The sequence below is a fragment of the Neoarius graeffei genome, chromosome 10, assembly GCF_027579695.1.
Source record: "Neoarius graeffei isolate fNeoGra1 chromosome 10, fNeoGra1.pri, whole genome shotgun sequence".
In the NCBI taxonomy this organism is placed as follows: Eukaryota; Metazoa; Chordata; class Actinopteri; order Siluriformes; family Ariidae; genus Neoarius; species Neoarius graeffei.
In genome coordinates this window covers 91,516,409-91,531,040 of record NC_083578.1, presented here as the reverse complement: position 1 = coordinate 91,531,040, position 14,632 = coordinate 91,516,409, and the positions used below count along the sequence as shown (strand labels likewise).

Genomic DNA, 14,632 nt, shown 5'->3' with positions numbered 1-14,632 from the left:
CGACATTCACAAGACCTTTGCTCAGGATTTCCCTTCAGGTCGGACATTCTGAGCAGGACCTCCTCGGTTTTAATTAGAGTCAGATGTAAATAAATAAATATAAACACAGGTCTCCTGATGTACTGCAGTGAAGCTTTACTTTTAATATGAAACTCTACAGTGTACACTACCAATAGTGTTTTACTACTGATGTTGACGGCGTGTCTATTAGTCCTTCCCAAGTTATAAAAACCTTGGCGTTCTCTTTGACTCCACCCTTACGTTTGAACCCCATTTTAAACTCATTACTAAGAATGCTTTCTTTCACCTCCGCAATATTGCACGTCTCCACCCTCTTCTCTTGGAAACTGACAGGGGTGAAAGTAAGCCGGTTCTGGCTGGTCTGGCGTACCACTAAAAGATTTGGCCGTACCAGAAAGAAAAATATACTGTCTCTGGAAAAAAAAAAAAAAAAAAAAAAAGCACTTTCAGCATAACACCACACCTGCTAACGTCAATTTACCAAAAGCAACACGTTTTCCTCAATATACATTGCATATAACTGGTTCTGACCCGTCTCTGAATTCTGTCTGAAGTGAATTCCTTCCGTGTTTCACTCGACAGACAGCGTGCGGGACAGCGCACAGAGCCACTGCTTAACCATCTTGCGCCAACGTGCGCAGCTGCTGTCCAACGTGTTTTAGTAAACAGACGTTTGTTGCAAAGTCTCCCAAATACAAACAACATATACAGAAACATATATTGATGTTTCAGTATTCTATTATGTGTGCAATGTTTCGCTGGACAAACAATGAGCGAGCTACAGCGCGCATACGGCTTAACCAGATGTTGTGCTATAACGTGTGCAGCTGGTAATCAAAGTGTTTTAGCAGACAGACGTTAGTTGCAAAGTCTCCCAAATAAAAAGGCATATAAAGAAACATGTTTCATGATAGGCTATTTAAAAATTACTTTGATCAGAATTCGTAAATCGAGTGGAAGTTGGGGCAAAGATTCTACATTACTGTCTGGTTGGAGCGAGCAGAGTAACTAGGCTACCAATGCATGGCACGCGCACTGAGAACGCACGCGCTTACTGTAGAACGCACGCACTTTCTCAAACGTTCCGACACACCCGTGGGAAAACACAAAGAATCCAAAAAACACCAACAGAAAACCACAACGATATATTTGATAAGATAAGGAGGAGAGGACAACTGGAAAATAATAATGCAGAGAAAAATTACTGGGCAGCACGGTGGTGTAGTGGTTAGCGCTGTCGCCTCACAGCAAGAAGGTCCTGAGTTCGAGCCCCGTGGCCGGCGAGGGCCTTTCTGGGCGGAGTTTGCATGTTCTCCCCGTGTCCGCGTGGGTTTCCTCCGGGTGCTCCGGTTTCCCCCACAGTCCAAAGACATGCAGGTTAGGTTAACTGGTGACTCTAAATTGAGCGTAGGTGTGAATGTGAGTGTGAATGGTTGTCTGTGTCTATGTGTCAGCCCTGTGATGACCTGGCGACTTGTCCAGGGTGAACCCCGCCTTTCACCCGTAGTCAGCTGGGATAGGATCCAGCTCGCCTGCGACCCTGTAGAACAGGATAAAGCGGCTACAGATAATGAGATGAGAAAAATTACTGATATCTTTAAGAGAAAAGATCACAGCAATGATGCAACATTGTATAGAAACAAACTGACAACAATAAATGCAGCAAAGCTCCTCTTCATCAACACAGTGGGACGCCATGCAAGCAGTGGGATCCCCTTCCTTCTGTAAAGACTTGGCTGGGCAAAGGAAGGAGAGCTGCTCACTCAACAAAAGGCATGGCTCGCTGTCAAACAGATGAGGACGGCTACTTCAAGCCTCTTTGGAATTTATTTTAAGTGTTTTACCTAAAAACTTTCACTTTTCTGTTCCGTTACACTGTTCTGTGTCCAATGTCCAAAATGAAAAGTTAGGTTTTCAACTGTTCAGCTAAAAAAAAAGTTATTAAAACGATTGTGTTGTTGAAATGATGTGTTTGCAATTTATTTATAATCAAAAACTGATACGGGTGGATGAAAGAGTGATAGTGTGATAAAAAAGTCCTATACTAGTACTACTGAGTGATAAGAAGTCCTAGTGAATGCTTGATAAGTAGACAATAATAAATAATTAGGTGTATTTTCCGGCACGCGCTGCACGTGGGCACTATGGCTCAAAATAATATACCGGCAAGAAATAAAAGTTACTTTCACCCCTGGAAACTGATGCCAAAATGTTGGTCTCCCTGCCACATTGCTCAATCGCCTGCAGTCCATCCAAAACTCAGCAGCTCGAGTCCTCACACTCCCCAAGCGCACTGCTCACATCACTCCTGCTTTACAGCAACTGCACTGGTTGCCAGTTATTTCTCGGATTAAATACAAAATCTTGCTTTTAACCTATAAAGCTCTTCATGGTTTTGCCCCTTCCTATCTCTGTGAGCCAATTCATTTGTACTGTCCCTCCCGCTCCCTCACATCTTCTGTCTGTCCCACATTTTGAACTGGCATCTCTGGGTGGCAGATCTTTCAGTGTTGCTGCTCCTAAACTTTGGAACTCGTTACCACAATCGCTTCGTGACTCTTCCACTCTCACTTCCTTCAACGCTAACTTGAAAACTTTTCTCTTTACCTCACACTACTCTTCCTCGTGTGGCTTTTTTTTGGTAACTCCTGTGTAAAGCATCCTTGGGTTTGTGAAAGGCGCTATATAAATTGAAATTATTATTACTACACGAACGTTACCCTGGTGTTCACTGGCTCGTTCTAGAATGATATTATTTTTGGAGTTGTGCAAGTCTGAACTGTTTGGGGGGGATTCATCTTTTCTTGGATAATAAACATCAGTGCTTTACAGTTTGCTTATGAAATGTATTTAAAGCTAGAGTACAGTTTAATTATTTTTAAATTCTGCACAATGTTGTGTGGTTTGGGATGCAGTGATGAAAAGTTCATCTTCAAGCAGATAAGACATTTCTACAGAATATTCAGGGGATACGTACTCTAATAAAGAGCGATGGATCACAAACTGTTTACTCTGACCTTGAGAAGACCTGCAGACAGAGAGAGAGACAAAAACGGAGGTGAAGAACATCACAAAGAGCATCACACTACTTTGGAGGTGTTAGTTCTCTCACACTGCACCTGCTATGCACAGTTTAATCACACGGAGGTGCTGTTTCTTACAAATGAAGGATATGGAAATACATTTGCAACAGGATTAATGCTATGGTTGCTATGGTACCACGGTGGTGTAGTGGTTAGCGCTGTCGCCTCACAGCAAGAAGGTCCTGGGTTCGAGCCCCGTGACCGGCGAGGGCCTTTCTGTGCAGAGTTTGCATGTTCTCCCCGTGTCCACGTGGGTTTCCTCCGGGTGCTCCGGTTTCCCCCACAGTCCAAAGACATGCGGTAGGTTAACATGGGGCAGCCTTGGGCTGAAGTGCCCTTGAGCGAGGTACCGAACTCCCAACTGCTCCCTGGTTGCTGTAGTATGGCTGCCCACTGCTGTGTGTTTGTGTGTGTGTGTGTGTGTGTGTGTGTGTGTGTGTGTGTGTTTTCACTGCTTCAGATGAGTTAAATGCAGCGGATGAATTTCACTGTGCTCGAGTGCACATGTGACAAATAAAGGTTTCTTCTTCTTACACAATGACTAGCTGTTGTATGTTATTGTTAGCAGCATGACAGCAAAGCAATAGAGAAACGTCAATATCAGGGCAAGAGGTTATTATCGTCATGGTTACAGTTCATGGACTGGCACACCCATCAGACGATCAGAAACAAGTCTGATTATACACACCACCCACTTTATTAGGAACACCTGCAGCCCTGCTCATTCATGCAATTATACAATCAGCCAATCACATGGCAGCAGCACAATGTGTACAAATCATGCAAATACGGGTGAAGAGAAAACGAATAATTAACACCTTGGAACCAATCAGAATCAAGAATTCATCAGTGCGGTGTTCCCAATCCGGCAACACGGACAGACTCCAAACCTGAGATTACAGTTTAGAAGAAATTGAACTCGAGTACCTCAGTTTGGTTTTCTCTCTGTCTGAAAGAGGCTGTGAGGAACCGGACAGTGAAGAAGAACCGAACCCGTGAGAGTCATCCATCAGAGAGTCGACAAACTCATTCAGCTGAGAGTCAAAGCGCCGAAGCAAGTCCACTTTCAGCTGCTGCGCTCAGAAGACAAAACACACCACATCAACAAATCAATCAGTCATCACTATTATTATTCGGCTATCAAAAGTCTCACCTCCGATGACTGATGAATAAATAAATAATAAATAAATAAAATTCATCTGGAAAATTCATAAATGAAATGTGGATGAAACACTGCTGCACACAATTCACTATAATAATAATAATAATAATATATAGATACTGTGACTAAAGTTGCACTGATTTGCATGAGCTCTTACAAACTGGGACATCGGGTCACTGTACCCTATAGATCCTGAACGGTAAGAGAGATAGAGAATGACACTGAGTGAGGAAAAAAATCCTGTTTTTCATGGATCATTCCGGTTCAGTGATCCAGATCAGCACCAAAAGTCATAGCAACGTAATTCAGCCCAGAGGGATTCTTCATGTGAAATTTGGCGATGACTGGTTGAAAACTGAAGGAGAAATAGCGTCCTAAAAGTGTTAATAGTATTAGAAGAAAGATCCTGAGTGAGAGGAACAATTTGCACTACCACTGCTAGCACAAATTAATAATAATAATAATAATAATAATAATAATAATAATAATAAAATCCTAGTGTGATGTTCTCCTTTCCCAGTGACCATTGCACCTGACTCAGTATCTCTATCCACCACAAGTAATTTGTCTCGAAAACCTCACACACTAACTAGATCACCAATTATCCATTAATCTGCAAAATAATAAACCTGTATTAATTACTGGATTTCATAAATGCACTTAAAGGAGTACGCCACCCCCAGGTGAAATTGAGTCAGTCCCTGCAGTCCCTAGAGTTGGATGAGTGAGCCAAAGCGTTTTGTAGCCGACCCAGCCATTGCCCTGATCTAGAAATGCCCCGGTTAGCTTAGCTTAGCGTAGTCGCTGTAATCCGGCGTGTCCAGCTAGCATTGTCGTTGCAAAAGTGAATCAAATAACTCAAGATTTTTTATAATTATTTCTCATGACCTGTACATTCACATTGAGTACACATATCAATGCAAATTAACACGAAGGGATTTACTAGACCGATTTATATATGGAACTAGCCTGGCAAGCCAGACTAAATGTGAATATTTAGTCTGGCCTCGATCCGTAGACATTTCCGAAGCGGGTAGGAGGAACAAACCGCTGTCTTTCAAACTGTCTCTGTGCGTATAGGCCAACGCTCTGACCAATCAGCGCAACAGTGACTGTGACGTAGTCAGAGCGACAGAAAGCAGTGGGGGAGACCTTGAAATAAATTATTTTTCAAAATGCGTATTAATTAATAAACAGGTTCTAGATATTTAGGAGTTTGGAGATAATGACCACAAGTTTGGAGTCTGTACCACATACTTAACATACACTCTTATTTTTTCCAAGTGTTTTTCAAGGGTTTGCTTGAACTGTTTTTGAGAGTTTTTATTTAGTGGTGTTTGGTGAAATAATTTCCCTTAAATTTAAAATAACGGGAAAATAAGAAACAATCAAAAAGTAATGTTTCAAAGCTGTTTATTAATTCTTCGTACTGTACAAACTAGCCCCATCCTTTTGGCTACGAGCGGAGCCAGCTGGTAGATCAGACTTTTGCCATAGCCGGTCGGCAAAACAGCGAAAACGTCCTTCTTGAAAAGGAATGAGCGGAGAGCCTCTTCCTGCTCATGTTTCAACGAAAACTCCAAGTCTAATTCTTCTAAAACTGATTCCAAAGCGGAGTCAAACGCGCGCTGTTCACTAGCCGTAGCCATCTTTCCTGTTGCGCTTTCTCCAGCGTCGCGCAGCTTTGTCGTCACTCCTGCAAAAGCCCGCCCAAAGAATCCAAACAAAAACCTTGCGTTGTGATTGGCGGGCACGATTTGATGCCCGGAGTGTTTTTGTTTATATGGTGCGAGGCTAGACCCATTCGCTAGGCAAAAATATTTTTGGCCGCTAGGCGGGTGGGTCTAGTTTACTAGGCTAATATGGAACTATTTTCGGCTACAGCACAGGCAAAGCACTGCTGCAGGCGCAAAGACACCACGCAGTGCCTGAAAACCTTGCTGCGTGGTGTCTTTGCGCCTGCAGCGGTGCTTTGCCTGTGCTGTGGCTGAAAATAGTTCCATATATAAATCAGTCTAGTAAATCCCTTCGTGTTAATTTGCATTGATATGTGTACTCGATGTGAATGTACAGGTCATGAGAAATAATTATAAAAAATCTTGAGTTATTTGATTCACTTTTGCAATGACAATGCTAGCTGGACACGCCGGATTACAGCGACTACGCTAAGCTAAGCTAACCGGGGCGTTTCTAGATCAGGGCAATGGCTGGGTCGACTACAAAACGCTTTGGCTCACTCATCCAACTCTAGGGACTACAGTGACTGACTCAGTTTCACCTGGGGTGGTGTATTCTTTAATATTCTCTAAACCACTGAGACCTGAACACAAACCTGTAAGGAGATCACATTAAAGCTCTGTAGTGAGTGAATAAGGGGTCACTAAAGTCACAGTAATTCACACTCGCTCTTACAAAGCGAGGCGTCTGGTCACCGTACCTGTCCAGGATGGGTGGAGACGAGTGCATGTGCAGAAGATATTTATTAAGAAAAGTTAAATCAGGCAAACTGTCCAAATTGACCCCGTGGCCGGCGAGGGCCTTTCTGTGCAGAGTTTGCATGTTCTCCCCGTGTCCACGTGGGTTTCCTCCGGGTGCTCCGGTTTCCCCCACAGTCCAAAGACATGCAGGTTAGGTTAACTGGTGACTCTAAATTGAGCGTAGGTGTGAATGTGAATGGTTGTCTGTGTCTATGTGTCAGCCCTGTGATGACCTGGCGACTTGTCCAGGGTGAACCCCGCCTTTCACCCGTAGTCAGCTGGGATAGGCTCCAGCTCGCCTGCGACCCTGTAGAAGGATAAAGCGGCTACAGATAATGAGATGAGAGAGTCCAAATTGGCAGGCATAAATCAGAAACGATAAACAAGCAGTAGGTTGGGTGAGGCACAAACAAAACATCATAGGCACAGACAAAGGCAGAATCAAAGAACAAGGAACAGGAACTAGGAATTCAGAAACCAGGAACTCAAAACAACACACGAGTCAGTCATGTGTCTAAACATGTGAATGGACAGGGGTGGGGCGCTACAGATTTACCACCTCAATCTGCTCAAACTCTGGAACGAGGAGGTCCCTGTGGCGTTGGTGTCGTTGGTTCCGGAGAAGGCGGAGCTGGGGCCGGAGGTTCAAAAGGGAACATTGACATCGCTTATCTCTCCGGTCCCCTGTGGAGACCACCTCTCCCCGACCCAACTCACGGAGGTTGCCCAGTTGCAGACCGAATTTTCAGACATGTTCTCGCCCCTGCCTGGCCACACCCGCCTCATAGAACACCACATTGAGACGCCCCCGGGGGTGGTAGTGTGTAGCCGCCCTTACAGGCTACCCAAACACAAGAAAAAGGTGGTTCAGGAAGAACTCGAGGCCATGCTCGAAATGGGCATCGTCGAGGAGTCCCACAGTGACTGGAGCAGCCCAGTAGTCTTGGTTCCCAAGGCCGACGGGTCGGTCCGGTTCTGTGTTGACTATAGAAAAGTCAATGGGGTGTCCAAGTTCGATGCGTACCCAATGCCTCGTATTGACGAGTTGCTGGATCGAGTAGGCACAGCTTGCTTTTATTCGACACTGGATTTGACAAAGGGTTATTGGCAGATCCCCTTGACTCCACTATCCCGAGAAAAAACGGCCTTTTCCACACCGTTTGGCTTACACCAATTTGTCACACTTCCTTTTGGGTTGTTTGGGGCGCCCGCTACGTTCCAGTGGCTTATGGACAGGGTCCTCCGCCCCCACGCCACCTATGCAGCCGCATACTTAGACGACATCATAATCTATAGTAATGACTGGCCGCGGCATCTGCAACACCTGAGGGCCGTCCTTGGGTCGCTGAGGCAAGCGGGTCTTACAGCCAACCCGAAGAAGTGTGCGATTGGGCAGGTGGAAGTACGGTATCTGGGCTTCCACTTGGGCAGTGGGCAGGTGCGTCCCTAAATTAATAAGACAGCAGCGATTGCGGCCTGCCCGAGGCCCAAGACCAAAAAGGGGGTGAGACAGTTCCTGGGGCTGGCTGGCTACTATCGTAGGTTTATATCTAATTATTCGGACGTCACCAGCCCGCTGACTGATCTCACTAAAAAGGGGGCACCAGATCCGGTCCAGTGGACGGAGCAATGCCAGCGGGCTTTCTCTGAGGTGAAGGCTGCACTATGTGGGAGGCCACTGTTACACTCCCCTGACTTTTCTCTCCCCTTTACGTTGCAGACGGACACGTCGGACAGAGGGCTGGGGGCTGTTCTGTCCCAGGAGGTGGAGGGGGAGGATCGCCCCATGCCGTACATCAGCAGAAAGCTGTCGGTGCGTGAGGGGCGCTACAGCACAATAGAGAAAGAGTGCCTAGCCATCAAGTGGGCGGTCCTCGCCCTCCGCTACTACCTGCTGGGACGGCCTTTCACCCTCTGTTCGGGCCACATGCCCCTCCAGTGGCTCCACCGCATGAAGGATGCCAACGCGCGGATCACCCGTTGGTATCTGGCACTCCAGCCATTTAACTTCAAGGTGATCGACAGGCCGGGGGCACAGATGGTCGTGGCGGACTTCCTCTCCCGTCAGGGGGGAGTCGGCTGCAGGCCGGACAGCTGCCCGGCCTGAGTCGGGCGGTGGGGGTATGTGGCAGCGGGGGCGTGGTCAAGTGTTGGTCTGTGACCGGAGGGCGGAGTCAGGGAAGGTAAGTGGCAGAATCACTGCACCTGATGTCAATTAACCTGTGTTTGTGTGTCTGTCACAGTGACCACGCCCTATATAAGGAGAGAGAGAGCAGAGGAAGGGAGCTCTCTCCCCAACCAGACGACTGATGTGTGTGTGTGCGTGTCTGTGAGATTGCGTCGACTGGAAAGTGTCACAATAAAGAGTTTTTGCAACTCTGTTCTGGCCTGCCGTACTTCTGTGCTCCACCCACCCGCCCAAAGTCTTACAACAGGTTAAAGGGAGATTAAAATAAAAAAGTGATTGAGAGCTAAAACAGACTTCAGCAAAGTCCGATTGCAAAAGAGCTCATGAGCAACTGATTTGCATCACAGTCAGAACAGAGAGTGAACTTCCTGCATCCCTGTATCTCTCTCTCTCTCTCTCTCTCTCTCTCTCTCCACATACTTCACTTGCTTTCCTCCTTCTTATTTGTCCATCACTTTTGTCCGCCCCCCGTTAAATGTGTGGGAGGAAGACCACACCTGAAGCTCTTCTTCCAGTTCATATCCTATAAACTCTCATCTCTCCTTAGATTCCTTGATCACACCAAATGCCAGCGCTTCTTCTGATAAACACTTTTCTGCTTTTCTTGAAAATAAACACATCTGATTTTTTGGTGAAGAGTTCTGTCAGTTGCTCTGTTGGAGATCCTCACAGCTCTGGTGCGTTCATGCATTTTTGCTGTGGAAGGTCGAGGCACTGGGCGAGACTCAGCACGCATCAAAAAGGTGATGTCATCACCACACCCGCTGAAAGATCACATCCCTGCACCGTCACAGCCACGCTGCTTTTTCTGGGTTCAGCATGTTGACTTCAACTGAAACATCAGCTAAGGTTTCAGAAGAACCACAAACTTCTCTAACAAAAAGGAAGGAAATCACTGATGTCTCTCAACAAGGCAACAACATGCCAGAGTCGCAGCCCAACCTCCATACTCGTTAGGATTGACAGAGAAAATGCAACGTGACATTTGTTTTCATCCCAATGCCCCTTCATCCAGACCCCCTTTCATCCCATGTTTTTAACCTCAGCTCTGCTTCACACATCTCGGTTCTCCTTCCCCACGCTCACAGCCCGTCTGTTTTCTGCTTTTTAAAGCTTGCAGCTTTTTGTCTGTCAAGGGTCACAGCCTTTGGTGATTCAAAGTGTATTGTCTTTCAAAGCTCTCTGCTCTTGCAGCCAAACCCAAAGCTCTCTGCCCATCTCTCAAAGGTTGCAATCCTGTCCAGCTATGAAGAGCTTGCAGATTTTCCTGTCTCTTCAAATCACAGCCCTTCCCAGCTCTCAATGCTCACAGCCTCAGAGACACCCTTCTGTGTACGCTGAAGCCTTCCAGATGCCTTCACTTCCTCTTCTGAAGATCACCAATGCGATCTCTCTCTCTCTCAGACCACAGCCCTTCTCCATCACTATCGTGGATCACAGCCTCTTGTTGTGTTCGTTCATTGACTTCATCCCAACATTTCCTTCCCTCGTGTTCCTCATTTGGTTGATGTTTTTATCCACAGCGGCTCCCAGTTTAAACAGGATACAACAAAGTGGTTGACAGTTCAGGGCTTTAATCAAGTGACAGCTTGGCAATGCTGGGATTTGACCTCACAACCTTCTGATCCTCAATGCTTTAACTACTGAGCTACCACTCATCCCAACCCTCCTCAACATCCCACATCCTTCCCTCATTCATCTCAACCCTCTTCATTCTCCCCAGTTTCTGCACGACAAACACCTGGGGCCTCTGGAGGGAGTTCCTTCACAAACAACTCTAAAGTAAGTCTTCTTTCTTCTGAGGTCATGTTCACACTTGCTTCTCCTCAATACCGCTTCATCACTCCTTGACTCAGGAAAGCCTTCAATCCACAGAAGCCACACCTCATCATCCTGAAGAGACAGGCAGAAAGATTTTAACGCTTGAATAATTCACTAATCTTTCAGTCAGTAATGACAACCTGGTGACCGTTCCAACTCCCAGACTCACTCGAATCTCAGCTTCCACTCTACAATTCTGGGTAGATATGATTAACATCAAGATGATCTTCAAACGGGTCCCTTAACACTTTCTCCAAGGATTTTGGATCATGTTTCCAAATCACAACTTCACCACAACCTCCTCGGCACATGACCGCTCCATCCTCACCTAGGCTACGTTCACACTGCAGGCTGAAGTGACTCAAATCTGATCTTTTCGCCCATATGTGACCTGTATCCGATCTTTTATTGACAATATGAACGACACAGATCCGATTTTTTCAAATCCGACCCAGGCCGTTTGGATATGTGGTCCTAATTCCGATTCCTATCCGCTCTTTTCATATGCGACTTCAGTCTGAACCGCCAGGTCGCATTCATCCGACTTACACGTTATCAACAAGCCACAAACATCACTATTCTGCGCTGAAGTAGGCGGCGGGTCTCTCAAAAAAAGTTACAACAACTTGGCGCATAATCACGGGCGCAGATAGAGGGTGGGACGGGTGGGATTCGTCCCACCCAGATTTAAATTCACTTCGTTCGGTCCCCCCCCACTTTGCATAAGGCAAACCTCACGGAAAAATCAAAAGACTAATTACCATTCGGTTTATTGAGGTGCACAGCAGTGTATACATAGTTGCAACAATTCACATAAAACAAAACAAAGACTGATATTCGGTTGGTTGAGCTGCGCAGACTGCACAGGTTGCGAGCTCGAGCTTGGTTGCTATAGTAAACCACAACAAGTTTGACAGGCATGTTGGGGTTGGTTTGCTTTGTCCCCCCCAGTTCAAAAAACGTATCTGCGCCCCTGCGCATGACATCAATGCGAGGGACGCTTCGGGCTGTGAAGGTTCTGAATCTTCTCAATGGAAGGACGCAGAGGTTAGGGAGCTGATTTCCATTTGGGGGGATGCAGCTATTCAAGCTAGATTGGATGGGTCATACCGCAACCGGGCGGTTTTACTTCTGTAAACACTGGCCATGCTCACTGCGTGTGACGTCGTCGTATCCTGCAATGCGCATGCGGAACACTTTTAGGTCGCTTTTCGTTCATACTGAGGATCACATACAAGTCGCATATATTTGTTAATGTGAACGACCTCACAAAAAAATCGGATTTCACAAAAAAATCGGAATTGAGCATTAAGCCTTGCAGTGTGAACATAGCGCAAGAGGCCAGTGATTCCCAACACACACCATGCATCGACCTAACCCGAAGTTTCTTAAGAGTCTGACTGTTGAGCACAAAGCATAACCCATCCCACAACTCCAGCCCAACTTCTCAACGATCTCCAGAATTTTACATGTCCACAATCCCTCCAGGTCATGAACGTAAGGCAGGTTCTGCACTCAAGTTATGAGAACCAAAGTCTGGAACACGGGCCACATCTGAAGCTCCACCTTCTCTTTAATTAACTTCCTATAAATCCTGGGCGGCACGGTGGTGTAGTGGTTAGCGCTGTCGCCTCACAGCAAGAAGGTCCTGGGTTCGAGCCCCGGGGCCGGCGAGGGCCTTTCTGTGCGGAGTTTGCATGTTCTCCCCGTGTCCGCGTGGGTTTCCTCCGGGTGCTCCGGTTTCCCCCACAGTCCAAAGACATGCAGGTTAGGTTAATTGGTGACTCTAAATTGACCGTAGGTGTGAATGGTTGTCTGTGTCTATGTGTCAGCCCTGTGATGACCTGGCGACTTGTCCAGGGTGTACCCCACCTTTCGCCCATAGTCAGCTGGGATAGGCTCCAGCTTGCCTGCGACCCTGTAGAAGGATAAAGCGGCTAGAGATAATGAGATGAGATGAGATGAGATAAATCCTCATCTCTCACTCTCCATCAGTCCTAGTGAAAGGTTTCTGTAGCACCACCTATCCATCTCCTGTAGACTCATCAGTAAGTTCAGAACCCGTCCCACAACTCCAGCCCACGTTCTCCAAGTTCTCCTCACTTTTTACAGTTTCACAATTTCTCTTCATGTCATTCAGTTGAGGACATTGCCTTGTTTTATTGTTCTGACCAGAACCTCACTTCCTTTTCTCACTTCCTGTTTCTTCTCTCTGCACTGCTTCATCTTTCTCTCCACACCAACTCCTTCTTTGTGCCTTTTTTATTCTCCACCTACCCTGATCTGCTTTTTTTCTTCATTTTCTGCTCTTCCTTTCCTTTCTTCATCTCTGTTGAAATAAATCTGCCTCTCAGAAGAGTGAGACACAAAACGATCTTTATTTTCCACGTCTCATTTCCTCTTTCTCATCTCTTTTTATTCCTTTCTTTCTCTCTTACACTTGTGTCTTGCTCCCTTTTCTTTCTTCCTGTATGCTCGTCTCCTTCTCTTTTCTCCCTCATCTCTGTGTGCAACTCGCTCACTGAACTATAAAACAGTACATTTATGTAAACTGAGGAAAGAATAACACTTAGAACGTTTCCTCGGCCGTCTCTGACTCTCGGTGTGAGATCGATGGAGTTACCTCGGCCTTCTTTCTCAGCAGCAGCTTCTCCTTCATGTTCCTCTCCAGCTCCACACTTCCTGAAACAAAAGATTTAAAACATGTTTATTTTATTAAATTGTCGAAATGATTGTATTTATTCAGCGTGATGAGAACCGTGTGATCTGGAACTCGTGTTCACAGTGAAATTACTGCCACGTCGCTGCCCTGCGTTAATATTTAACCTTCCACATTCAATATTTGTCTTTATTACAGTACGAGTCCTGACAGATGGAGAGTTAATGACATCTACAGCAGAGAGCAGATCTGAAACACACACACACACAGGTTGCAGTAAATTTAAAAGTAAACAGGGGAGGGGTGAGGACAGAGACGGCTGAGAGACGGGGAGGCGAGGCAGGGCAGACAGGGGGCGGGGCAGGGCAGGGCAGACAGGGGGCGGGGCAGGGCAGACAGGGGGCGGGGCAGGGCAGACAGGGGGCGGGGCAGGGCAGAGATGGAATGTCATCCTCAAGCAGCTCTCTAGTATTAAGTGTTGTAAATGTCATAAACACTCATCACATGTTTAAACAAGTCCAAGCATATGGGCGCCTACACACACACACACACACACACACACTTTTACCATTCCTGTTCTTATGAATGTCTCCTCCAGCTTCACCCCTGTCTTGATCCGTAATGTTTTCTTCCTTAAGTGATGCTCGATGAGTAACTCGTCCTCTCCTGTCCCCCATCTTCATCCCCTGACACAGCGTCTGTACCTGGACAGGTAGGTGCGTGTGTTAGATCTTCTCACTCACCCCTCAGTGTGTGTGTGTGTGTGTGTGTTAGATCACTCACCCCTCAGTGTGTGTGTGTGTGTTAGATCACTCACCCCTCAGTGTGTGTGTGTGTGTGTGTTAGATCACTCACCCCTCAGTGTGTGTGTGTTAGATCACTCACCCCTCAGTGTGTGTGTGTTAGATCACTCACCCCTCAGTGTGTGTGTGTGTTAGATCACTCACCCCTCAGTGTGTGTGTGTGTTAGATCACTCACCCCTCAGTGTGTGTGTGTGTGTGTTAGATCACTCACCCCTCAGTGTGTGTGTGTGTGTGTTAGATCACTCACCTCTCAGTGTGTGTGTTAGATCACTCACCCCTCAGTGTGTGTGTTAGATCACTCACCACTCAGTGTGTGTGTTAGATCACTCACCCCTCTGTGTGTGTGTGTTAGATCACTCACCCCTCAGTGTGTGTGTGTTAGATCACTCACCCCTCAGTGTGTGTGTGTTAGATCAC

At 46.5% G+C, this 14,632-nt stretch overlaps 1 protein-coding gene and 1 long non-coding RNA gene across 5 annotated transcripts in view; one reads left to right on the top strand and one right to left on the bottom strand.

The window, feature by feature from the left end:
- soat1 (sterol O-acyltransferase 1) overlaps positions 1–14,632 on the bottom strand; it is a 35,525-nt gene that overhangs the window by 15,805 nt on the left and 5,088 nt on the right. For 2 of the 3 annotated variants that reach the window (XM_060932629.1, XM_060932631.1), the window contains exons 2-5: positions 13,980–14,115; positions 13,376–13,434; positions 4,032–4,177; positions 2,999–3,049 (exon numbers count right to left, since the gene is read on the bottom strand). In XM_060932629.1, the coding sequence (XP_060788612.1) occupies positions 2,999–3,049; positions 4,032–4,177; positions 13,376–13,434; positions 13,980–14,094 (371 nt within the window). In that variant the 5' untranslated portion in view covers positions 14,095–14,115. Of the gene's footprint in view, positions 1–2,998; positions 3,050–4,031; positions 4,178–13,375; positions 13,661–13,979; positions 14,116–14,632 lie in introns of those variants that run through there. The other variant, XM_060932632.1, reaches the window with a different exon arrangement.
- LOC132893468 (uncharacterized) overlaps positions 13,845–14,632 on the top strand; it is an 8,342-nt gene continuing 7,554 nt past the window's right edge. Inside the window, exon 1 of one of the 2 annotated variants that reach the window (XR_009655562.1) lies at positions 13,845–14,123. This is a non-coding gene — a long non-coding RNA (uncharacterized LOC132893468). Of the gene's footprint in view, positions 14,128–14,632 lie in introns of both variants that reach the window. The other variant, XR_009655563.1, reaches the window with a different exon arrangement.